Source organism: Monodelphis domestica, chromosome 2 (assembly GCF_027887165.1).
Source record: "Monodelphis domestica isolate mMonDom1 chromosome 2, mMonDom1.pri, whole genome shotgun sequence".
Classification (NCBI taxonomy): domain Eukaryota; kingdom Metazoa; phylum Chordata; class Mammalia; order Didelphimorphia; family Didelphidae; genus Monodelphis; species Monodelphis domestica.
Genome location: NC_077228.1, coordinates 200,828,922 through 200,853,400, shown reverse-complemented (window position 1 = coordinate 200,853,400; position 24,479 = coordinate 200,828,922). Strand labels below are relative to the sequence as shown.

At 41.1% G+C, this 24,479-nt stretch overlaps 1 protein-coding gene across 2 annotated transcripts in view; it reads right to left on the bottom strand.

Moving 5' to 3' along the window:
• Positions 1-5,929: 5,929 nt before the first annotated feature.
• The window catches only part of IGF2BP1 (insulin like growth factor 2 mRNA binding protein 1), a 69,481-nt gene continuing 50,931 nt past the window's right edge, over positions 5,930-24,479 (bottom strand). The window contains exons 8-15 of one of the 2 annotated variants that reach the window (XM_007482375.3): positions 22,140-22,262; positions 21,558-21,693; positions 19,774-19,896; positions 19,203-19,319; positions 18,275-18,349; positions 17,139-17,270; positions 16,318-16,431; positions 5,930-12,978 (exon numbers count right to left, since the gene is read on the bottom strand). In XM_007482375.3, coding sequence (XP_007482437.1) covers positions 12,886-12,978; positions 16,318-16,431; positions 17,139-17,270; positions 18,275-18,349; positions 19,203-19,319; positions 19,774-19,896; positions 21,558-21,693; positions 22,140-22,262 — 913 coding nt within the window. In that variant the 3' untranslated portion in view covers positions 5,930-12,885. Of the gene's footprint in view, positions 12,979-16,317; positions 16,432-17,138; positions 17,271-18,274; positions 18,350-19,202; positions 19,323-19,773; positions 19,897-21,557; positions 21,694-22,139; positions 22,263-24,479 lie in introns of both variants that reach the window. The other variant, XM_001367342.4, reaches the window with a different exon arrangement.

Below are 24,479 nucleotides of genomic sequence, written 5' to 3'. Positions count from 1 at the left end.
GAAAAAATATGGTGGCTAGATAAGAGGAAAATTAGGTAGATCTGAAATTGGATGAATGAGAGGCCCCAGAGTAGTAATCAGGGGTGCAATCTTGCTCTTCACTATTTTCTACAAATGACTTGAATGCCCCAAATTGGCAGATGACATAAAGCTTGCAGGAATAGCCAACAAATAAGTTGTAAGGTGGAATGTCGGTCATTCCAAATGGTTCTGATAGGCTAAAATCATGGGCTAAATAATCTAATGAAATTGAATTTGGAAACAATTGACATAGATTCCCACACTTGTGTAAAAAAAAATCACCAGCACATTTGTAAACTGGGGAAAACATATTCCCAGGTCATAACAAAAGAATTGTAGGTTTTAAAGGCGTTAAAGGCTATAATTCGAATCAATCAGGCCCAGGGCTAGCAAAACAAAAACAAAAACAAAAACAAAAACTTAAGTAAGTCTCATCATCCAGAGAGTCATACAGCAGAAGCTGGGACTTTGTTGCCCCCTAGTGGTGATAAGTGACAGTGAGAGGCTGGGGCCGGCATAGAGGCAAACAAGCTATGTGGTCCAGAAAATAAGGAACAAAAGATGGCAGATAGAAAAATAGAGATCCTGCCAAATCCCATGGGTTAGGGGCTGAGTTTAGCTGTTTCTTTCCAAGACTGTTGATTCTCTTTTCCTCTCCTTACCCATTCCTTCTTTCTGAGGACACTCTTAAGTCCCTTTGGTTGCCTCAGTTCTCTGAATAAGTCTATCTCTACATCCATCTACCCAACTTACCTTCCATCTTAGAATCAATACTGTGTATTGGAGGAGGCAGCTGGGTAGCTCAGTGGATTGAGAGCCAGGCCTAAAGACGGGAGGTCCTGAGTTCAAATATGACTTCAGACACTTCCCAGCTGTGTGACCCTAGGCAAGTCACTTAACCCCCATTGCCTAACCCTGACCATTCTTCTGCCTCGGAACCAATACACAGGATTGATTTGAAGACTGAAGGTAAGATTTTTAAAAAAAATACTGTGTATTGGTTCCGAGGCAGAAGAACGGTCAGGATTAGGCAATGGGTGTTAAGTGACCTGCCCACGGTCACCCAGCTAGGAAGAGTCAGAGCTCACATTTGAACCCAGGACCTTTTGTCTCTGGGCCTGAGTCACTAAGCCACCTAACTACCTCTTAACTCCAGATTTTCCCATGTGACACTCATTTTAGAAATTTCAGCTCATCTACCAGCTGTGATGTTAGCTAAATCACTTCATCTGTTGTATCTTTTCTATTAACTCTTGGCTCTAGTGAGGGATTCTTATCCTTTCTGTGTCATGGACCCTTCCTCAGAATAATGTTTTTATATAATCAAAGAAAATGGTAAATTAGAGGTAACTGAAAATAGAGGTCATTTTTTCCCATCAAAGTCCATGAACCCCCTGAAAACTATCTACAGACCCCAAGTTAAGAATACCCACTTTATGTTCTACATCTCTTATAATCAGAGAGATGCAAATCAAAACAACTCTGAGGTATCACCTCACACCTAGCAGATTGGCTAACATGACAGCTATGGAAAGTAATGAATGCTGGAGGGGATGTGGCAAAGTGGGGACATGAATGCATTGCTGGTGGAGTTGTGAAGTGATCCAAACATTTGGGAGGGCAATTTGGAACTATGCCCAAAGGGCGATAAAAGAATGTCTGCCCTTTGATCCAGCCATAGCATTGCTGGGTCTGTACCCCAAAGAGATAATAAGGAAAAAGACTTGTACAAGAATATTCATAGCTGCGCTCTTTGTGGTGGCAAAAAAAATTGGAAAATGAGGGGATGCCCCTCAATTGGGGAATGGCTGAACAAATTGTGGTTTATGTTGGTGATGGAATACTATTGTGCTAAAAGGAATAATAAAGTGGAGGAATTGCATGGAGACTGGAACAACCTCCAGGAAGTGATGCAGAGCGAGAGGAGCAGAACCAGGAGAACATTGTACACAGAGACTGATACACCGTGGTACAATCGAAGGTAATGGACTTCTCCATTAGTGTCAATGCAATGTCCCTGAACAATCTGCAGGGATCTAGGAGAAAAAACACTATCATAAGCAGAGGACAAACTGTGGGAGTAAAAACACCGAGGAAAAGCAACTGCTTGACTACAGCGGTTGAGGGGATATGACTGAGGAGAGACTCTAAATGAACACTCTAATGCAAATACCAACAACATGGAAATGGGTTTGAATCAAGAACACATGTGATACCCGGTGGAATTCCACGTGGGCTATGGGAGAGGTGGTGGGAGGGAGGGGAGGGAAGAAAAGAAAATGATCTTTGTTTCCAATGAATAATGTTTGGAAATGACCAAATAAAAATTAAAAAAAAAAAGAATACCCACTTTAAATCAGGTTGGTGTTGGAAGAAAGCCTAGTTATCATCTAACACAATATAGCAGCCTCCCAGTGACACGCCCAGGCTCTTCGAATGTCTAACCTGTGGCTGAAGCGGAATGGTGGTCCAAGAACATTTGGCCTGCGACCAGTTGAAATCTGAGGTCAGGTTATTTATTACCTCCCAGTTAGAACCTGGGCTTCCTTACTTATCATCTATAAAATGGGCATAATTTCTAGAGCCTACATCACTTGGGAGAACCAGAGGACAGTACTTAAAAAAAAAAATCTGTAAACCTTAAAGCCCTATATATTGCATATTTATTCTATTGTAAACCTAAGGGAATTAAATTAAACAATGACAAAGTGAAGATTTTCCTTTTAAGAAAACAATGTAGGATATGAAACTCCACAATTTTTTCAACCACCTGGTTGGGGTGAGAGAGGGAGTCTTCTTCTAAATGTGGAGCTCTCTAATGAAATTTCAATGATCTCTTTACAATTTGGATCATATAACTTTGGAAAATTATGTGGAAATTTGTGATTACATGTAATTAGTAAAAATAAATTAATTTTTTTAAATGTATAACCCAGATGCAATTGCTAGCCAGCTCTGGGAGAGGAGAAGGAAGGAGACAATTTGGATCATATAGCTTTGGGAAATTTTATAATTTTTTCTTTATTTTATTCCAGTAACAAATATACATATACGTTTTTCAAAGTCACATGATTCATTTTGCCTTCCACCCCTTTGCCCTCCCCTCTCCCATTAATGTTGGAAAACTTAAGTGAAATTTGTTATTACATGTAATTGGTAAAAATAAATGAATAAATTCAATGATCTGGTCACAGATTCCTGTAAGTTTGAAGGGAGATAGAGAAGAGCAACAAAATATTATAAAACAAAGTTCATTGTTTTAACTCTGGAATTATAATTATCAATTTGGACTCCAAGAAGAGAAGACAATAGGTTTTGGTTAACTGGGTTGCTATAACAAGGGAAGGTTCATAAAGGAGAAAGGAAGGATTTGGATTTAAGCCACAAAAGCATCAATAAAACATTTTAAGACTCACTCTAGGAGGCAGCTAGATGGCTCAGTGGTTTAGAGCCAGGTCCTGGGTTCAAATTTGACCTCAGACACTTCCTAGCTGTGGACCTGGTATGGGTTTTTAAATTAATATTCAATAACTATTATATTTTAAACATTTTATTAAAAATAAAAAAGAACTAGCTAAAAAGGTGCTAACCCAGCTGGCTTGTGAATTAAAAAAAGAGGAAGAGGGAGGAGCTACAGAACTTATAAAACAATAACATGGCCCCACAAAGGTGGAGGCACTGGAGAGATTAAAGGGAATTTTGGGAAATACTAAGGTACTGGGGTGAAGGGATGAAGTTCAAAGGTTCAAAATCTCCATTTATACACTGGGGCAAGATACTTGACCCCCATTGCTCAGTCCTAACTGCTCTTCTATCTTGGAACCAATTCTTTTTGTTTGTTTGTATTTAATTAGATGATTTAGAATATTTTTCCATGGTTACAAGACTCATGTTCTTTCCCTCCCCTCCCTCCATCCCCTTCCTGTATCGGACACACAATTCCACTGGGTTTAATATGTGTCATTGATCAAGACCCATTTCCATATTATTAATATTTGCCCCAATCATGTCCCCATCAAACCATGTGATAAATCATGTTTTTCTTCTGTGTTTCTATTCCCACAGTTCTTCCTCTGGATGTGGATAGTGTTCTTTCTCATAAGTCCCTTAGAATTGTCCTGGATCATTACATTGCTGCTGGTAGAGAAGTCCATTACATTCAATTGTGACACAGTGTATCCGTCTCTGTGTATATTGTTCTCCTGGTTCTGCATCAGTTCCTGGAGGTCGTTCCAGTTCACGTGTAATTCCTCCACTTTGTTATTCCTTTGGGCACAAAGTATTCCATCACCAACAGATACCACAATTTATTCAGCCATTCCCCAATTGAAGGACATCCCCTTTGATTTTTTTTCCAGTTTTTTTGCCACCACAAACAGCATGACTATGAATATTCTTGTACAAGTCTTTTTCCTTATTATCTCTTTGGGGTACACTTGGAACCAATTCTAAGACAGAAGATAAAGGTGAGGTTTTTTTTTTTTTTTATTCTAGTGTCCTTTAGGGCTGTATAAAAACAATCTGATTCACCCACAACTTTTTATGAACTGGAATGTTGTGTGTAGTTATGAAGGTTCACTTAGAGACTTTTCCATTTGGATTTTTCTTTGGTTGTACTTTGGTCATTCATGCATCTGTCTGTCCCCTCACCTATAAAAGAAATGTCTGAATCCCAATAATTAAAACCAATTAACATTTGGGACCATCAAATGATTAATCTTACCCTCTCCTTTCTTTCTGTACAAATTAAAATAAATTGGATAAATTCTCAAACAGAAGGCTGGCAGGGGTTGGGTAATCAGGGTTAAATGACATGATCAGTCACACAGCTAGGAACTGTCTAATGGAGGCTGGCAGTGGGCAGTGGGGGAGGGGGAGTAGTAATAGGAACAAGACCCTCATACTCTGAAATCTCGTATTTCTCATCAGTTAGCACAAGTTAAACATCAACTGAAAATCTGTCGTTTCAGCATTAGTCAAGCATAAATTGCAGCATGAATCACCTGTACTGGATCTGTAATGTTCTATTCTGGACATCAGCTTTGTGCTGCTGATCTATTAATTATTCATTATTATTTATTATATTTATATATTATATATTATCATTATTAACTATTCATTCAATGTTTTTCTATATTTACTTTAGTTCTGAACTGTAAGATATAATTAATTACCTGTAGTGGAAGTCCAGTGTACTACATCCCCCTCCTCACTCCTATCATTGAAGAAAACACTCCAGGATAGGTGAAACCTCTCTCACATTGACAAATGATGACAAGGTGGACAATGGGGAAACATGGGATGTTCACACCAAGGACTCTGTTGTTCCAGAAGGATCCCCCAAACCTGCCCATGCCCCTTATTCTCTCTGACGTACGTGTCAAATCCCAAAACACACCTCCACCCGAATTTGGCCATGCCCATTTCCCAAGGTTTTGGGGAAAGGTGAAGATTTCTCTGGAATGGGAGATGACTAGCCCCCAGACCCTAATCACTGTGGCTACCCCGATCCAGAGGGCAGCACCTGGAAAGTTGATATTCTGTCAACTCCAGAGGCTACTCTATAAGCCCCCAATCTAATCCATCAGCCCTAAGACTATCTGATTAGCACTCCGACTACTCCACCAGCTATTAGGGCTATTATACTATCTTAAACCTCTTCAAATAAAATTCTTTTCTTACTTCTGGACTGAACAGAGGTTGTTCTCAACTTCTCAAGGACAGACCTTGCTACAACCTTGGATGCTGTTTCTCCCACTACATGTCTGGGGCCAGATCTGAACCCTCGTTCTCCCCATTCAGGGTCTAGTGCTCCATCCACTGGGATGCCTAGCTGCTCTCTCTCTCCTTTCAGTGAGGGCTGTGGCTCCCAATACCAGTAACCGACACAATGATAAATAGACAGCAGTTTGTCAGTATAAGTTTCTTTTTATTTTAAAATGGAAACAGTGGAGTAAAGGCGGTTTGTGGCTAAAACAACCTTCACTGGAAAGAAAACTGGAGCCCACATAAATCAAAAGAACAAACTCCAAAAGTCTGAACCAGCTGCCCCGCCTCCCCAAAGGATAGAGTAAAGGAGAGGGTAAAGCAGAGGGTAGAGGGAGGGTACAATCAGAAAGAAAGGTCATTTACAGTCAAGTACAACTTCCCAAGGCAATACAATCACATAGAAATAGGGTAGCACTTAAATTGAGACACATTCAAAACCACAAGCCCCACTCCACCCCCAACCCCTTTCTTAACCAGTCTTCTCCGATGATGAGGAGAGAGCAGGGGTGGGAAGGGATGGTCCTTGGCCTCGGTTCTTTCACCAAGGTCAAAATGCTATCAATGGTGGTTGTAGGAATTGGGGTGGTTCTTGTTTTTTTTTCCATAAATGAAGTGGAAGAATCCAGTGGAGGATTCAGGTATTGGTCGAGGTGTTACCAGTCAAGAGTTAGTTTACAATGTTATACATGAAGTTGTGAAGAAAAGTTTTACTACACAAAAAAATATTACATTAAAAAAAGTTCCTCCCCCCCTTACAGGCGCAATGGTGGCTAAGGCGTGGAGCCCTCCAAAGCAATGGCTTTTGTGGGGTGACCTGATTCCCAGGTGTGTTGGGGAGAGGGAAGTGAAAAGAGCCCAGCTGAGGCTCGCCAACAGCAGAGGGGTGGGGGCTATTGTAGATAGTTGGGGCATACGTACCCAGAAGGAAATCAAGGATCTTCAGAGTGGGAATAGGGAGAAAGTTGCAAAAGATTGAAATGTATTTAAGGGAGAGGAAAAAAATCACCAGGGGAATGTAGACAGTCTATTGGATATTGGAAAAATGTCTCTTTTATTTTTTTTTTTTGGTTTTTATATTTTTGGAAAGTATTTTTAAGGTAATATTTTTTCTCTTTGGAAAAAAGAAATCTTTCCCCCCTCCCTCCCCCCACCCAACCTACAGTCTGTGGAATTGCCACTATCTAATTCTTTCTATTGTTTTGCTAAGAGGTAGATTTTTTTAAAAAAATCAAAATGGGTTTTCTAGGAGGGCCACTGGAGGGTGTGGGGGAAGGGGGGGTTTGTCCAAAGGGAGCTCCCTCAAGACAGAGAGCCTGATGGGGGGGAGGGGTTCCCTTCAGCTCCCAGGTGGGGATTCCTGCACCAGCTCCTCTCCCCACATAGCAAAAAACGATTCCCCAAAGAAAGGTTTTTGTTTTTGTTTTTTGAGGGCAGGGAGGAAATCTCTCTCCCCTCTTTCCACCTTTTGGGCTGAGTGAATGGTAGGTGAGAGGTCAAGCCCCAATCTCAGCCCCACGAAAGCTCCTCCTCCTTCTGCCAGCCCATCTCTTAAAACAAGATGGGAGCCAAGTTGAAGAAGTGGAAGTAAGAACAAAGTGGGGCTCCAGAGCAAGGGTGGTGGTGCTGGTGGTTGTGGTTGTGGTGGTGGTGGTAGTAGTAGTGGTAGTAGTGGTGGTGGTGGTGGTGGTAGTGGTGGTAGTGGTGCCCTTAGTCCAGCCTCCAGATTTATCGGGTGTGAGTAGGGGCTCCTAGTGGCCCTGCCAGTCCCCACTCCCACCCTACAAAGTTACCAAATGGGGCTAGAGCCTCAGTTGGCATTCTGCTGGGAGGGTGGATCCTTTCACCCGTTCATCCGTAGTCCCTGCTCTTCCTTCCAATCGTATTGTATGGTAAGGATTGAGGTAGTTAGTCCATTTTTACTCCTAGTCTCACCTGTGGTTACATGCTCATGAGGAGCTTCCTGCTTATTCCTTTAAGAAAAACATTCTTTTTTCTTTTCTTTGTCTCTTCCATCTGGGAACAACATTCCCATGGCAGCCCTAGACTAGAGTGCTGCCAATAAATCTTGCCCCAGGGATGGTGCTAAATAAGAGCCAGAGGAGGGGAGGGGAAGCATGGAATAAGGATCTGGTCTCTTGCCATCATCCCTTCCAAAATTCCCCTCACCCTTCCAAATCCATCTTCAGTCTTGAGGCCTCCTTCCTGTTCCTGGGCACCCAAATGAGAAGCCTTATGTATCTGAAGGAAAGAAACTGAAGTCTTCAATTGGTGTCACTCCTAGTCTGTGTTCAGGATAATTATTCTGCATCTAAAGGATGGATGTATCTGGGAGGGAAATGGCTTGTGTCTGTCCCCTAGTATCAGAGGGATTTGTTCTACCATTTTTTTATTATTTACTGGTGCCTAGTTGAATAAAAGATTTCCTGTCCCCTGAGTTCTTACTTAGGAAAACACCAAATGGTTATCCATTTGAATATTTACCCCAGAGTGATCTGAGCAAGTTGGGGGGGGGGGGGGGGAGGAATTGGGGATGACAAGGAGCTCAGAAAAACATAGTAGGTGGAGGGGGAGAAAGTGAGGAGTCCTTCTGCCTCCACCGGAGTGGAAAGAGGTAGAAGTGGGAGATACTGTTGCTATTCCCTAAAGACATCAGGGCAAGAGCTCTGGGCTGTTCTCTCACATCCTCCCCACCAACTCTTCCATCAGCTCTGTGAGGTAGTTAAGTAGCATATCTGTTCCCCCATTTGGCAGAGGAGTATGTTGGATGGGAAAGATTAGGGAAGAATAAAAAAGAAGTTCATGGGAGAGAAGGGAATGGGACCAGATATCAGGTGCTCAACTTGTGTTTTGCCTCACAAGACTTGGCTTCTTCCCTTAACTAACCACTGCCTCTACTTTCCTTTGCAGTGAATAGTAAGGTAAAAAGCAAAGGAATGTTAGACAGGAGCACCCAAATCTTCAGAGCCCTAAACTCCCTGCCATTCCCAAAAGTGCAATCAGGAGTCAAAATGGCCATAAAGGGAACCATATTAAGGCAGGTCCCTTTTGGAACTCTCTACTCTTGGCAAAAACCATTTCTAGATCTCACACACACAAGAGAGGCTAGGATAAAATTTTGTCTCATCTTTCAAGCACTCTATATTCTCCAGCCCAACTTCTTCTAGATCCCTTCTCCACCAGTCATACCAAGGGATTTGAAGACAGGCCCAGAGAATAGCTACTGCTTTCTTCCAGAAATGGTCACTCTTTTATGTCAGTCTGTGGCACAGAGGAAAATGGCAACACAGAATGTTCTGCTGGTAGTAGAGCATTAAAAAAAAAAATCTCCTATCTCCCTGATATGAGGAAAGTTCAGGGAAGGGGAAGGAGTAAGATTTATTTTTTTTTTTAATGGTGACAAGGAAGTTGTGGGGTGGTAGAATGAGCTATCTGTTCCTAAGCACCTCACAGGGGTTGAGTGAGTACACAAGCCAAAAAGTACCCAGCCTTAGACCTTTGGGGTTGAAGCCCTTAGCTATGGCTAGGATTTGTGAGAGATGGGAAAGGATGGGATTGGCAGATGCAGCTTCAAAGTAAGTCAGCGGATCAAACCATTCTGTTTTTCAATGGGATTCAAAGAATTAAAAACAATATCCTAAGAGAAGAGATGGTCCTTTCTTAAAAATATATAGAACACATATGTATCTATCGCCGCACAGAAGTGGCTTTTTAAAAAGTCGCCTTATCAAGTCATTTCATCCAAGTCTCCCAAGTGCTTTTAGCCAGCTAGTTTTCTCTCTTCACCAACCAGGAAGTGAAGGCACCATGGGGAGTGGGCGAAAGAATAGCCCTAATTACAATTAGCCAATGGGAAAACAAGACCCTACATCAAGGCAGAGCCTCTGATCCCTTTGCAAACCTTCTGCTATAACCAAAAGTCCATATTCCCCGGGAGTCTCACCCCCACCCCCACCCCCATTTCCCTGCTAGGCAAACTAAGGCTATCTATGAATGTAGATCTCACTCAGTCCAAGTGAGTAGTGTATTACAGTCAAAGTCCCCATTCTGCTCCTCCCCAGTACACCAAGATTGGCAAAAAGGAAGAGGGAGGTGGGGAGGTGAGGGGAACAGGATCCCAAGGAAAATGGACGCTGCAACAATAAGATGTCAGATATACTGTGGGGTATTTTTTTCTCTGATAAAACAGTCTGAACCAGGTATCAAAACATGCTTGCTGCTGGAAATTGGCTTTAAATCATCAACTGCCGATGTCTGAATAAACGGTTTTCTGCTTCAATTAGGATGAAGTATGTAGAGCCAGAGGTTGAAAGAAACTGGGAGATGCTTTTTGCTATAAGGATAGGTGGGGAGCTAAATTACACTGGCCTCATTTTGTCTCAAAATGCTGTTTCCTTCATCTCTTAGGAAGAGATGGATGTGGGAGCTTAGAAAGGGGCCCGATGAGGTGAGGATAAAGACCAAACTTTTGAAAGCTAACGGAAAAACTGTCCCTCAGTAATGACTGCATCTCAAAAGCTGGTGTGAACTGCCCCTTTAAACCCACTATCACCTACCTAAAGACCAAAAATGCTCCAAGCCAGGTTTCGTGTTTAAAATCTGACCGTTCTAATGAAAAGGAGGTGAGGGACTTTGGGAACAAGCAATGGTATCTGTTTGTCCCTACAGGTCGAGAGTGAGAGGAGCAGCAGAGATGGAATTGAGTCCAAAAGAACAGACAATGCAACTATAATGAAAAACCAGGTAGGCCTCTTTGGGGCAGATGGGTCAACCCTATGTTTTGTTTTTCTTCTGTGCATAAAGTCTTGGCTCCCAAATTTTAGACACAGATAGACTGGGGGAATTTTTAGAGGATTGGTTTGTTCTGGTTTTGATTTTTCTCCTCAATAAAACAGAGGCAATATTTGCAAAATATCTCAACAGTGCCACAAGTGGGGGAAAACCAGCTGGAAAGATCTTAGACCAAGGAAAATGAAGGGTGTGGGAGACATCTTGATGAGGGCTATTCCAGGCCCTTCCATAGCACTCACTACCTTTTACTCCCCAGAGTCTAGGCAAAGAGCCAGATAGGTAAGGCTTCTCCAACTGGGGCAAACAACGTTGGACTCTGAAAGTCAAGAATACAAGTGGAGCAGCTTAGCTCCCACCACTTTCAGTATTTTCCTTAGCTCTGCCCCAGAAGTTTCTCCAGGGCAACCAGCAGTCTTTCTCCCACTAGGCCTGTTCTCCATACTGAGTTCCTATCTGGTGACTGGCTCATGTATAAGAAATTTATGAAACATAACTTTCTTCTTTTTTTTTTTCATTAAAAAAATAAAATATTCAAGACTATCAGCTTCTTTTGCTTTTTGTTTTTTTCTCTCTTATATAAAATATCAGCAAGCCAAAAAAAGAAAAAAAAAAGGAAAGGGGGAACAAAAAAAGAAAAGAAAAAGGGGGGGTTGGGGACAATTGCTGAGGTAACTTCATACCTTGAGGTAGTTTTACTATCACACACAGCATCACCTGACTCCGCCCACATCTTGGGTTTTGTTGCAAGGTGAGAAAGGAAGGTAACTTTATGCATGTGGCTTGTCCACACACACACATACACACACATACAGACCTTCCTCTCTTCCCAACACACGCGACAGCATTTTCCAGGGTGTCAGCAAGTTCATCACCCAGATTGGTGTCCAGCAACAATCAGCTAATTAGGTGGTACCTAAGCTGGTGATTCCCTCCACCATGTACCGATGGGTCTAAGTGAAACTGTCAGCCGCTGCCTCTTCCTTTGGCCTTGTCAATGTTGCCAAACCCAAGGTTCCAGGTCAGCCTGGGAAAGTGGGTTCGCCTTTGCGTAACCCTTTGGTTCCCAAGGGCGGGAAATTTTTGAATTTTTTTTTAAAACATCTTTTCTTTGGGCCAACAGCAGCTAGGGAGGGCATAAGCTCACAGCTACACAAATAAGCCACCAAGAGAAAAATGGGAAAAGCACCATCCCTTCTGATGGGCCGATTGTTGAGGAATACTCGCCAGGTAATGGACTTAACATTTCTATGGAGCTCAGGGTAAATAAAGGTCAAAGTCCCATCCTCAGAGAGGGAAGAAGAGGGACTGCTCCTCTCTTCATTTTCCATGAGCTTTCCCAAGACCAATCAGTGCTCCCCGGGGCTTGCTATCATCTCATCCCAGCCACGAGGGCCAGGGGTAGGAAGCACCATGGGATTACCCAGGCCCTCAATGGAGCTGAGGCTTTGCCAAGGGGAACTCCTTGTCCCCTCTTCTCGGTTCTCACATCCAATTGTTAAAACAGACTTTTAAAAATATAAAATCAGCCTGAGAGTGATGGGAATCAGGGATGGCAGCTAGCCCCCTCCCACAAACACAGTGCCACATGTATAGGTCTGTGTGCTAGGTGGGGAGCTTCGTGAGGAAAAACCCTAATAAGGGTTTGGGAAATTGTGTCAATTTCTCCCTAGAGTCATCCCAGGAACTCTTTTAAATGTGGATCACTGTAATTCAAACTTTTTCCTTTTTATCCCATTCTATTAGGTTTAAAAAGATAAGAATGGTTATTTTACTCTATTGCCCAAATCAATGGCTTCTCCCTTTCGGGCAATATTGAAATACCCTGGGCTGTGGTCAGCATGCACCAACAGAGTGCATATAGTCCATTGAGGTATGAGGGCAGGAATATTTTCATCAAATGAGGAGGAAGTTCAGGGGTGTTGTTTTCAAAGACAAAACCCAGTCTTTCTGAGAGGTCTCCTTCAATGTGGGAATGAGGGTGGGGAGAATAAACCCTGACAAAATTCATATTTCTTTTCCTGGTCTAGGAGAACTAGGGCTTGAATCATCCACATTTAAAAGCAATTGACACCGAGTTAAAATTTAGATAGGAATGCCCAAGGGGAAGGCAGCCAATATTGTTGAGCCAAATGGTTTGGTCTTTTATAATAATCAAGTTTTCCTTTTGAAATATTTGTTTTAAAGAGTGAGATGATCTGATTCAATATCTTGATTGAGCATCCCTGATTCCCATTCATTCTTAAGCTTGCAACTCTCTTTAGATTTCTACTTTTTCTGTCCTGGGCCAATAGGGTTGGTGGAGGCAGTTCATTTCCTCCGTGCCTGAGTCTGGTTGTTCTGTCCCTTCTGGTGCTGTTGTTTAACCTGAGCAAGAATGTCTCGGATCTTACGCTGCGCCATCTGTCCAGGGGATAAAAAAGAGAAAGAATGAATGAGACAGTGTTAAAGGGGAGTCAGGGCAGCTTAAATTCCCCAGGCTCATAGGTTTCTGAAGAAAATCACAGCTCAAAGGTAACAGACACTAGAGCAACATCCCCAGTCTCCTAGCCTCTCTGTCAGCTCATTTGCTAGTATTTCAAAACCTCCTGAGTTCAGAATAGGCACAAGCTCATTCTATAAAACCAAGTACTTAGGGAACTTTTAGGTAAGGATAACATAACATACTGTTTAAATGGCACCATCAGTTTATTTATTGACACTGCCACATGACCCTCTTCTCTCTGGGTTTCCATTAATGCTATTCTGTTCTGGTTCTCGTCCTATTGATCTTTTAGAGTCTCAGGTAGGTTTTCCAAGGGCTCTGACCTCTTCTCCCAATATGTTATTTCACTTGGTGACTTCATCAGCAATCATTTATGTGTATGATTATTATTCTCAGATTTCTGTATCCAATTCTAACTGTAACCAACTCTCTAACTAAGAATCTATTCTGTCTCCTCACTTCTATACACATATTTTCAACTTCATATTTTAAACATCTCAAACTGGATGTCTTATAGACATCTTAAACTCAACATATCCTAAACTGAACCATCATCTTTCCCCAATCACTCTCCCCTCTCCTCCTTCTGAATTTATTACTGCCAAAAGCAACAGAGAAGAGAGATGGTAGAGGCAGACAGATTTAGCAATTGACTAGATCCATGGCATAAGCAGGAGAGAAGATTTGGGTATGACTGAGACTATGAATCTATGAGTGAGTGGAAAAAAGCATACATTTTTACTAAGCTCTTTCTATATGCCAAGTACTATACTAAGCATTTTATAAATATCTCATTTAATCCTTATAACAACCCTACAAGATAGGTGTTATTACGCTCTCTATCCTCAGTCGAGGAAACTGAGGCAGACAGAAGTCAAATGACTTATCCAGGATCACACAGCTAATAAGTGTCTGAGACCAGATTTGAAGCAGGTCTTCTTGTCTCTCAACCCAGAAATCAGGGAACAAACTTCTAGATACTTCCAAAGTAAAGTCCAAATGTCTAAGCAAGAGATCACCAGAAAAGGTAATGAATGAAGTAGGCAAAAATTAGATTTTTAACTTTCACATCATTGGCCAAACCATAGGGGATGCTTTCTTTGTCAAAAGTTTTTAACCTTACAAAGTGGGAGAAACAAATGTCTAATTTTATAGTGAAAATCAATGAGAAAATGGAATTCATTTGTCCTGAAGACATTTGTAACCAATGAAGTGATATGTGTGATTGGCTTTTTGATTCTAAGAAAGAAAAGAGGGCTGTAGTTGGATTCAATAGACCTAAAGTCTAGTCCTATCCTCTGCCTCTCACTCACTTTGTTCTCACGGGCTCTCCTCTTTCTGGACCTTGGTTTTCTCAGCTATGAAATGAATAAGCCAAGGTCTATGGCCCTAAGAGGGGTTAGCAGGACTTAAGACATTTGCTTCTCTCCTTTCTCTAAAATGTGCAGAAATGCTGAGAGAACACAAAAACTCCTCTTTGGTGGAAGCAGCAGCAGGAGGACAAACTGCTTTTGGGAGGGAGGATGTCAAGTGCAAAAATCAGGCTTAAGAGATTGGTGTCACTGAGAGAGTCTAGGACTTGAAGTCATGAAATAAATGTAGAATCAAATGAGACTTACTCTGATGTTGACTAGCTGTCTGAACAAGGTCAAGTTACTGACCCTCCCAGAGATTTGGCTTACACCCCAGTAAAATGGAGACAACAACTAGAGTACCAGTACCACCTAAAGTCTCTTCCAAGTTCAAATAAAGAAACATGAAATATTTTCCAAATTTGAAAGGGCTAAAAAAAATGAGATTGAGGACTATGATAATGGTCTCTGTTCTCACCAATCCATCCTCCACAGAGCTGCCAAAAGTGATTTTCTTCAAACATACTTCTGACCATCAGTTTACCTACTAAAGAAACTCCAGTGGCTCCCTCTTGCCTCTTAAGATCAAAAACAAACTCTTTTGTTCTAGCATATAAAGCCTTTCACAATCTAGCTCCAACTACCTTTCCAGGCTGATTACACAATCACTCCCTGCCATGCATTCCTTGGTCCAGCCAAATCAGTCTCCTCACTGCTCTTCACACCCAAGATTCTAGTGGGTAGTTTTGTGCCGTGGTAAAGGTTAATCCTCATGCCTACAAAGCACTTCCCTCTCCTTGTAAATCCTACATTCTTTCCAAGCTCAGCTCAAATGCTGCCTCCTATATGCTTTCTTGATCTCTCCAGATGACAGTGAACCTCTGCTCCTTTAGCCTGTATTTTGAAGATATTCGGTATACTTAAAAGTGTACTTGTGCTCACCCTCCATAAGAATGAAAGCCCATATGTATCCATGTAAATTCAACTAGATAGCTAGGTGTCCAATGGCAAGAGGATGACTAAAGTTAAACTGGACCTCAGACACTTACTAGCTGTGTGGCCCTGGGCAAGTCACTTAACCTCTGCTTAATTCTGTTTCTTCAATTGTGAAATGGGGATAATAACAGCACATATTTCACAAGCTTATTTTTAGAGTCAAAACAGATAAGATTTCTAAAGTACTTAGCAGTTTCTGGTGTGTGTGTCTGTGTGTCTGTCTCTCAGAAGACTTGGGTTCAAATACCACCTCTAATGCTTAGTACCAGAATGGCTTCAAACAGGTCACTACACATGTTTATGGGACTCAGTTTCCTCATTTTTAAAATGAAGACACTTAATTAGATGGCTTCTGAAGTCCCTTCCACTGTAACCCAATGTACCATTATCTATTCAATCATAGATAAATGAAGAACATTTAAGAATTATTGGACATTACCTTATAACCTAACTTCAACTCAGATTTTGATTGGTGAACATTGGAAAAATCTGTACAGAATTTGTGATTTATGTCATCCTAGGGAACTCTCTCCAATTTCTGAGGCATAGAGGCTGAATGATTTTCTCAAGGTCAAGAGGATTTAAACCGAAATCTTCCAGATTCCAGACCCAGAATTCTATAGTATATACTCTCCCACACTGACATAATATGGTTTTATTGAAGGGGTTATAGGGAGATGAATTAGAACCACAATGAGAGAGAATAAGGATAGAATCCAAGAATTTCCAATAGTGTAATATAGACACAACTGACCTAAGGGGACCAAGTTGTGTCTTTTCTCAAAATTTTTCATTAATCATCAGATACTCTTGCTCAAGCCCATTCTGAAAGAATCTCAGATTGTTAATAGGACCTAAAGGGACCTTCTATTCTCAGGAAATCCTAAGAATCCCTCCCCAACTGCATACCTGGCTAGCATAGAAGTGTCCAATGATCTTGACAATGACTTGCTCATTCTCATCAGGAGTCTGATCTCTGGGTACCACCACTTCAGCTGCAGTCAAGTTCTGCAACTCATTGACCTAGATAGAAGAAAGGGAGCCATGTTAAGTTAGTTTGTGGAATAAGAGTACAAGGGGCTAAAGAAAAAATCAAAGTCGTATCAGGACTAGAGAGTGGAAATGGAGAGTGGAATAGAGTTGTGGCAACAAACCTATGGCACGAATGCCAGAGGGGTCACCCCAGCACAAGAGTTCACCAGAATTGATTACTAGAAAGTCAGAGGGGCATGGGGCACTGCTTCCCTCCCCCTCTCCCCATGCACTCACCCACCCCTCTAAAAGGTTTGCCATCACTGGAATAGAGTCAAAAGGTAAGAAGCAGAAAGGAAAGGTACAGGGAGAAGAGAGGAAATCAAAGTTGGGGCAAAGCCATATATGCTCAGAGAATCAGATGGCTGAGCAGTGAAAACATAGTAACTGAGGGAGGGAGATCTCTGATGTTCATTCAGTGTAGTATACAATCTGAATTGTGGAATATCAGGAATAGAGAAGATCTAATTCACTAACATGCTCCTTAGCCCCCTTCACTCCCCATATTATAGACAGAAGAAACTGAGACATAGTTAAGTGGCTAATCCAGATAGTGAACAGAAGAGTTGAGATTAGAATTAGAGTACTCTGACTTCAAATCCCCTTTCTTTTGACACTTTGCCATACAATTGGATGATGAAGTAAAAAAAATTCCCCATATTTCTTAACCCCCTATCCTCCCACATTCCATGACTCACAGTTTTGCCACCTTTGCCGATGACCCTGCCAGCTGCTGATGCAGGCACCCGGATGTGGGTTTCCAGTTTCACCTCTTCCTTAGGACCAAAGAAATTCTCCTCTTTGAGTTTTCCATAGATTCTTCCTTGAGCCTAGGGAGATAAGAAAGGGTTAAACAGAGTCCCCTTTAGCAAAAAGAATGGGTTCTAAGGCCTAAGGCAAAAGTAGAAGGTGGAACAAGCAAATGGACAAATTAGTAGTACCTATTTCTATATCTCTCCAATCCCTTCCTACACCAGAGTAAACCAACTACCCAACCATGATGAGCATGGTAGTAATGATTTAGCCAGAGTGAGCTGGAAAATCTGTTTAGATTCTCATTCTGCTGGCTAATTTTCCATGATACAAGCAAGAAGAAAAGATAATGAAAAAGAAGAAAAGATAATGTAAGAATTAGTCCTTCTTCATTCGGACAACAAAACAGGAATATAACAATGATCCCTCGAATGAAATCATGAAGCAATTGAGTAAAGACCTGACTCAGAAGGACTCAGAAAGCTGTTCAACTCTCAATTCAGCCTGTTCTCCTGCTTTAAAGCTTACTAGTTGGCTAATTCTTATCTTTTCTAGAAAAGGCAGAGAATGGAGAGCATAAACCTTTCCCTGAGAACTAAACCCAATTAAAAGAAAGAAGAGGTACCTATTCTGGAAGAGATAATACAAATACAAGTGATTCAGGATAACAACTTGGGGGGGAGGGGGGGAGAGGGAGGGGGCGCGTAAATTTTTATTTAATTAATTTAGAATATTTTTCCATGGTTACAAGATTTATATTCTTTCCGTCTCCTCCTCCCATAGCCCACATGCAATTCCACTGGGTTTTACATGTGTCATTGATCAAGACCTATTTCCATATTATTAATATTTGCATTAGGGTGACTGGTTAGAGTCTATATCCCCAATCATAAGAGGATAACAATTTTTTAAAGTTAACAGTAACTTCTGTTGCCCTACTCCTCGAGTGACAGTAGTGGTGGAACTTCTCGATTTGGCAAGGATTTGACAGATAAACTGAAAAATAAAAACAATAATTACAGACGCCCTCTGGAACAACTCCAGACTTCATTTCCTCAAGAAAGCAATGACGTGGAAATACCTTAAATTGAGCCTCTGGGGGTCCAGTGATGATAACCATCCGAACTTTGGAATCTGGGGTCTCTGGGGGAGCAATCTGGAAATCCAAACAGAAGAGTCAAAGAGAAATCCAGAAATACTCACTGCTAGAAAGGATCCCAATTTTACCAATCCCAAAATAAATATTTCCACTGGTAAATCCATAATAGAGACAAATACTAGCCTTCCTAGCATAAGCTGAAAATTTTATATCAATAAGCTTTTGAAATCTTTAATGGAAGGAAACTACCCAAATTATAATGCTTTCTACTTTCATCCTAAAGATTCCAGAGGCTAGTAAGGTAAGATTTTTTTTTTAAATACTTTCCTTTTTCTTAGTATTGATACTAAAGGTAAATGCCAGGTAGCTGGGGTTTAGTAACTTGCCCAGGGTCACAAAGCTAGGAAGTGTCTGAGATCAGATTTGAATCCAAGTCCTCTCTACTCCAGGCTTGTACTCTATAAAGCTGCCCCTCAGGTACAGTTTTGCCTATAAGCAAAAGTATGACTAGGTGGACACTGATTTCCCTTCCCACAGTAAGCAATGAGGAGGCTGGACATATTATAGTGGCTCCTGTTAGGGTACTATTTGGGATTGGATGACCCATTGAATCTTTTCAAACTGTTTTGATCCTATGGCTTAATGTTTCTGACTTCACTGTTTCTCAGGTTTTTTTTAAAGGAACCCATCCCTCCAACGTGTCTCTCAAAACACAGGATGAAAACTTTTCCCAAGACAGTTCTTTTGAGCATACACAGGAGGCACCATTCACCTCAACAAGGGCCTGGGTACAGACAAATAGAAACTCCCAAAGTGGGAGGGAGAATTTTCTTCCCTGAGGTGTCTGGAGGGATTGGAATGAGAAAAGATGAAGTCCTGCCCCAGGATAGGAAAAAAAAAGAGTATTCACCTTGATGGAAGCGCTGGCAAACCTTGAAAGCTGCTTAATATGCTGCCCCTTCTTGCCGATAATGGCACCCACTGCCTGGGCAGGGATGAATACCTGGACCATCTCCTGCTCTGGAGCCTGCTGCCAATACAGGAGACATTATCAAGAGGGCCTGTTAATGCTCTGAAAACACCCCAAACCAAGGCAGAGGAGAAATCTATACATTTCCTCTTCTTCCTTCCCCATCCCCGCCCCAAAGACAATGGTTTACACTTTCATTGTGGGCCATGAAGATTCTGTAGGTGCATTATGTAGCATTATGTAGGTAGAGAGATTCCAGGGAATGTTAGGTTGCTAACACACAAGGGGTATGTTATAAACAATTCGGGGCCAGAGGATACTAGGGTAAAAGAACTTTCAATGCAGACATATAAGAGGGTTGCCCCTACAGGAGAAGGTTAACCCACTCCCCTCAAATATGAAGTAGAAGAATTCCCTGGGTTATAGATCCATAAGGAAAGATTTAGTCATTCAGGAGAATGAGGACTGTGAAGGTCTCAAAGGGTCCCTTAAAAATAATTCTTCTACCTACCATGAAGGAGCTATAGGGGGCAGCCCCTGAGACACTGCTTGGAGGTGGGGGAACAGCACTGGAGGAGGCTGGGAAGAGGCCCACAGCAGCCAAGTTGAGTCCAGGGATCAAATGAGACTGGAGCTGAAGAAGAAATGTTGAAAAAGAGGCAATTAACAGAGATGCCCTTCTCATGTCAGGGGGTGAGAAGAGATGTCAGTTCTCTGGTCCTTCTCTCCCCTACAATTCAGCCAGCCTGGTAATACATCCGGAAGCCATGTTCCCGAGATTTCAAAATGGACCATATATTTATATTAATAAGAGGATGTGTGTATATTTTCACAAATCTGCCTGGATGATTTTCCCCCCATATATACAAAATTGTAAAACACTCATCCCTTCTATAACTAGCCAGACTCAAACCAGATCCCCTAGACAAACATAAACACAACCACTCCACCAGAGTGGAGTAACAAAGAGGCCAATGGTATGAATCTCAGCTCTGCTGCTTCTTCCTGCTGTAATCTCTCGGGGCTTCCATTTGCTCATCTACAAAATGGGTAGGGATGGTCTGGACAGAACATTCCTAAGATCTCTTTAATCTCCAAATTGATATTCTTTATATCACTTTATACCACTCTGGAAACTATTTAAAGACATTCTCAAAACATTGATAGGACACGATTGCAACAAGTGCCTAGTGTTGGCAATACTAAGCCAAGCATATTCTTTTAACCCTTTATCGTTCCTTTTTCAACTAAGCAACATATCTGGGAGATGGCTCTGATTGGGCACCACAATGTTCTTGTTTAGGAGGCCAAATAACTTGCACGGCACTTTAACATGGCTTTGACTATGGGCAAACTTATCAGACAAAATATGAATGAGAAATCATGGGAGATGGAAGATAGGGCATGGGCTTTAGATTTCAATAGTATAGAGAACTCCCAAGTAAAGAAACATTGCATTACAGTGTAAGTCAAGACATTCTCTGCAATTCATGGAGAGGAGGTGTCAGAGGAGGTCCTTTAGCCCATATTTCCTTGGTTTCAAAGTCAACACCATCTACTATATGACACATTTTTTTAACCCATACCTTCTGCTTAGAATCAATACTAAGTATCATGCCCAAAGCAAAAGAGGAATAGGAGCTAAGCAATTGGGGTTAAGTGACTTGCCTAAGGTCACACAACTAGGAAATATCTAAAGTCACATCTGAATTGAGGACCCCCCCCATCTCTGCCCCTACACTGAGCCACTTACATTAACTCTCTGAGTACTTCAAGTTTGGAAATCTAAGGTCAGGTTCCATAATATTAAGCACTCCCCAGCTTTTTTTTTTTTAAGGGAGGGAGATTTCTTCTTTTTCTAAGAGTCCTAAGGGTGGCCCATGGTCACAAATATAACTAATATAAGTCCAGTGGATGGCCTTGAACCTGAGTCTGACTCTAAGACCAATCCTCTAACCATGACATTATAGTGCCTTTCAGGGAGGTCCATTACCCAAATTTATAGGGTACCTCTCTTCTAAGCTCCAAAACTTGATTTAACATATCCCTAAGGTAAGAAGGCAGCAAGGACTGGGATTGTTCTCATGTTTCTCTGGGTAAACCAAAGCCCAGAAAGAGTTTTCTCAAGTCACACAACATGAAAGCTCATCTTCTAGCTTCCATTGACTTAGAAAGCTGGAAAAAGTTTATTACCAGAAAAACTTATTTCTCTATATTCTTCATGCAAGACTCACAGATGGTCAGAAATCTAGAAGAGGGAGTCTAGTAGGTTCTCTCATTCCTCCAAATACTCACGCTCATGGCCGCTACATCATTCTCATAGGCCTCACGAACTTTTTTCATAATCTCCTGCTCAGCTTTACAGCAGTTCTCAATAGAGCCTTTAACTGTGATGGTCCTTTCAGGGTTGTAAAGGGTCAAGTCTTGCAACCTGATGAGAGTAAAGAAAAGAAAGAACCTTAGCAAGCCATTTCCCATAGGATAGTACCAAGCCCCAGACAGAAAAATCTAGAGACTTGAAAAATTAATGTTTTAGATTATAATTTTTAAGGCAAATAGATTATCCTATCTCTCAGGATCAGTTTCCCTTATCTAGAGTACTGGGCAAGACTAGTCCAGACCTCCAGAGTAGGTTAGAAGGACAATAAGAGATTAAATGTATTTAAATTATTTGGGAGGGATTTTCTTGTAATCTAAGGGGTGACCAAAGATATTATTAATTTCCATCAAGATTGAATTTGCCCCCACAGAATAGAAGGAAGCACTGAGGTCCAAGGGAGAAAAACTATCAACTCCAACATTTCCAAGGATTGTGGTTAATATAATCCTAGCAATTTATTTCTCTACATATGCTAACAACAAAAGAGAAAGCCTTACGAAGAAATGGTGATTTTGGTCTCTGTATCCTGTTCCACTTTTTTCAGGTTTCGTCCTTCTTTGCCAATTAGACGTCCTACAAAATTATTGTGGGCCAAGATCTTCAGGGGGACCTCATCAGCTCTTGAAAGGGAGGAAAAAAAAAAGAATGAACAATGAATGAAAAGGTACTTGCTGTGTGCAAAATGCTGGAGATAATGAATTGAAAAGTAAAGCAGAACTTGCTTATATTTTATTGTGGAGAGGGAAATAACACATAGGCACTTTCCACTTCTAGTCCACTCACTAAACAGATTTATTCAACCTGAGATGTAAAGAGCTATTTCAAATGGCTCCAGCAGGAGAAGACATGACAGAGAACCACAATGTAATAAACACCATGTTATATACCTTAGCCCATCACTTGATTTTGTGCCAAAGAAGAACTATTAAAATACGACTCTGGTCAGGTAAGGAAAGACAAGGGTTACCTATTGGCATGACTCCAAGTGGCACTGATGGCATACTTTAAGGCATAAAAGTTGGGCTAACAGTTCATTTGCTTTTGGAAGAGAAGATATATATATTTAGCACAAAGTGATAGGAGTGCTTTCAATAAAACTGTATTCAAATACTCATGGCCAGCCGTCAAATCATAAATAAGCCTGTCCCTCTTAATACAATCCACAGGAAAAACTCCCACATAACCCAATAGTGGGGCTAGGCCATCATCTCCACACTCTTTTATTTTCTCACTTCTTCAAGGTTCAACTCAGGTACTACCTCCCCTGTGGGGTTTTCCTTAATATCTTCTAAATGAAAGTATTCTCTTGCTCTTTCTTGAGTCGTAGGTCTTCATCTCTTTTGTCCTCAATTAGAATATTAACAATTTATATAACAATTTAACATTGTCAGATTGCCAAATACATATATATATATGTGTGTATGTATGTATATATATATATATATATATATATCATCACATTTGATCCAACAATCTATTAACTGACTACTTAAAACCTCAATTTTATCACAGAGAAAACTGAAACTCAGACTTCCTGCCATGAAACATGACTTTCCCAGGGTCACACAACTAGCAAGGATCTGAGAATAGTAAGATCTTTAAGCACAATGACTGTTTCATTTATATCTTGGTCTGTACAACATTTTGTATAAAGGACACATTTAATATTTGTTTAAGGTAACTGAAAACAAAAAGATAGCAAAGATCACAAAAGAAAACAGGTGATTTTTACTACATAAAATGAAAAACTTTTTGCACAAATAAAATCAATAGAATCGGAAGAGAAACAATAGACAAAAAATTATTGATCATTAAGAAATAACTGGTGGTCTTATGAGAATTCCCAAGAGCTTAACTACCTTCTCTATGCTAAGGAGTCTTAGATCTGCTTCTCCAGTCCTCACCTTCAGATTCACATTTCCAGCTACCTATTGGTTATTTCAATATCTTTTTTTTTTTAAATTTGGTCATTTCCAAACATTATTCATTGGAAACAAAGATCATTTTCTTTTCTTCCCTCCCCACCCTCCCACCACCTCTCCCATAGCCCATGCACTATTCCACTGGGTATCATATGTGTTCTTGATTCAAACCCATTTCCATGTTGTTGGTACTTGCATTAGAGTGTTCATTTAGAGTCTCTCCTCAGTCATATCCTCTCCACCCCTGTAGTCAAGCAGTTGCTTTTCATCGGTGTTTTTACTCCCACAATATTTCAATATCTTTAACAAAATCCGAAACTGAACTCATCATCTTTCCCCTCAAATTCACTCCCTTTCCAAATTTCCCCTTTACTAAAAGTTTAAGGGTAAATATGATTCTTCTCAGGCACCCAGTTTAACAGAAGATGTTATCCTTAATTCCTTACTCCTACCCCCACCCACATCCAATCTGTTGCCAAGTCCTGTCAACTTTTCCCTAGTAACATCTCTCGTGTATGCTGCCTCCTACTCTCTTTTGAACCTGCCACCATCCTGGTGCAAACCCTGATTACCTCATATCTGGATAATTACAATCGCCTACTGCTAGTTTTCCCTGACACAAGTCTCTGCCTACTCCAGTCTATTTTCTGTTCAGCTGTAAAAATGATCTCTCTAAAACAGCTCAGCTGACTGCAAGTCGCCCCTTTCTTCAATAAAACCCCAAACCTCTCTGATTAGCTCCAAGATAAAGAAAAAAATCCTGTTTGAGGGGCAGCTGCGCACAGTGGCTAGAGCCAGAGACAGGAGGACCTGGGTTCAAATATGACCTTAGTCACTTCCTAGCTGTATGACCCTGGGCAAGTCACTTAATCCCCTTTACCTGACTTGCACCTTTCTCTCTTATGAGTGATTATT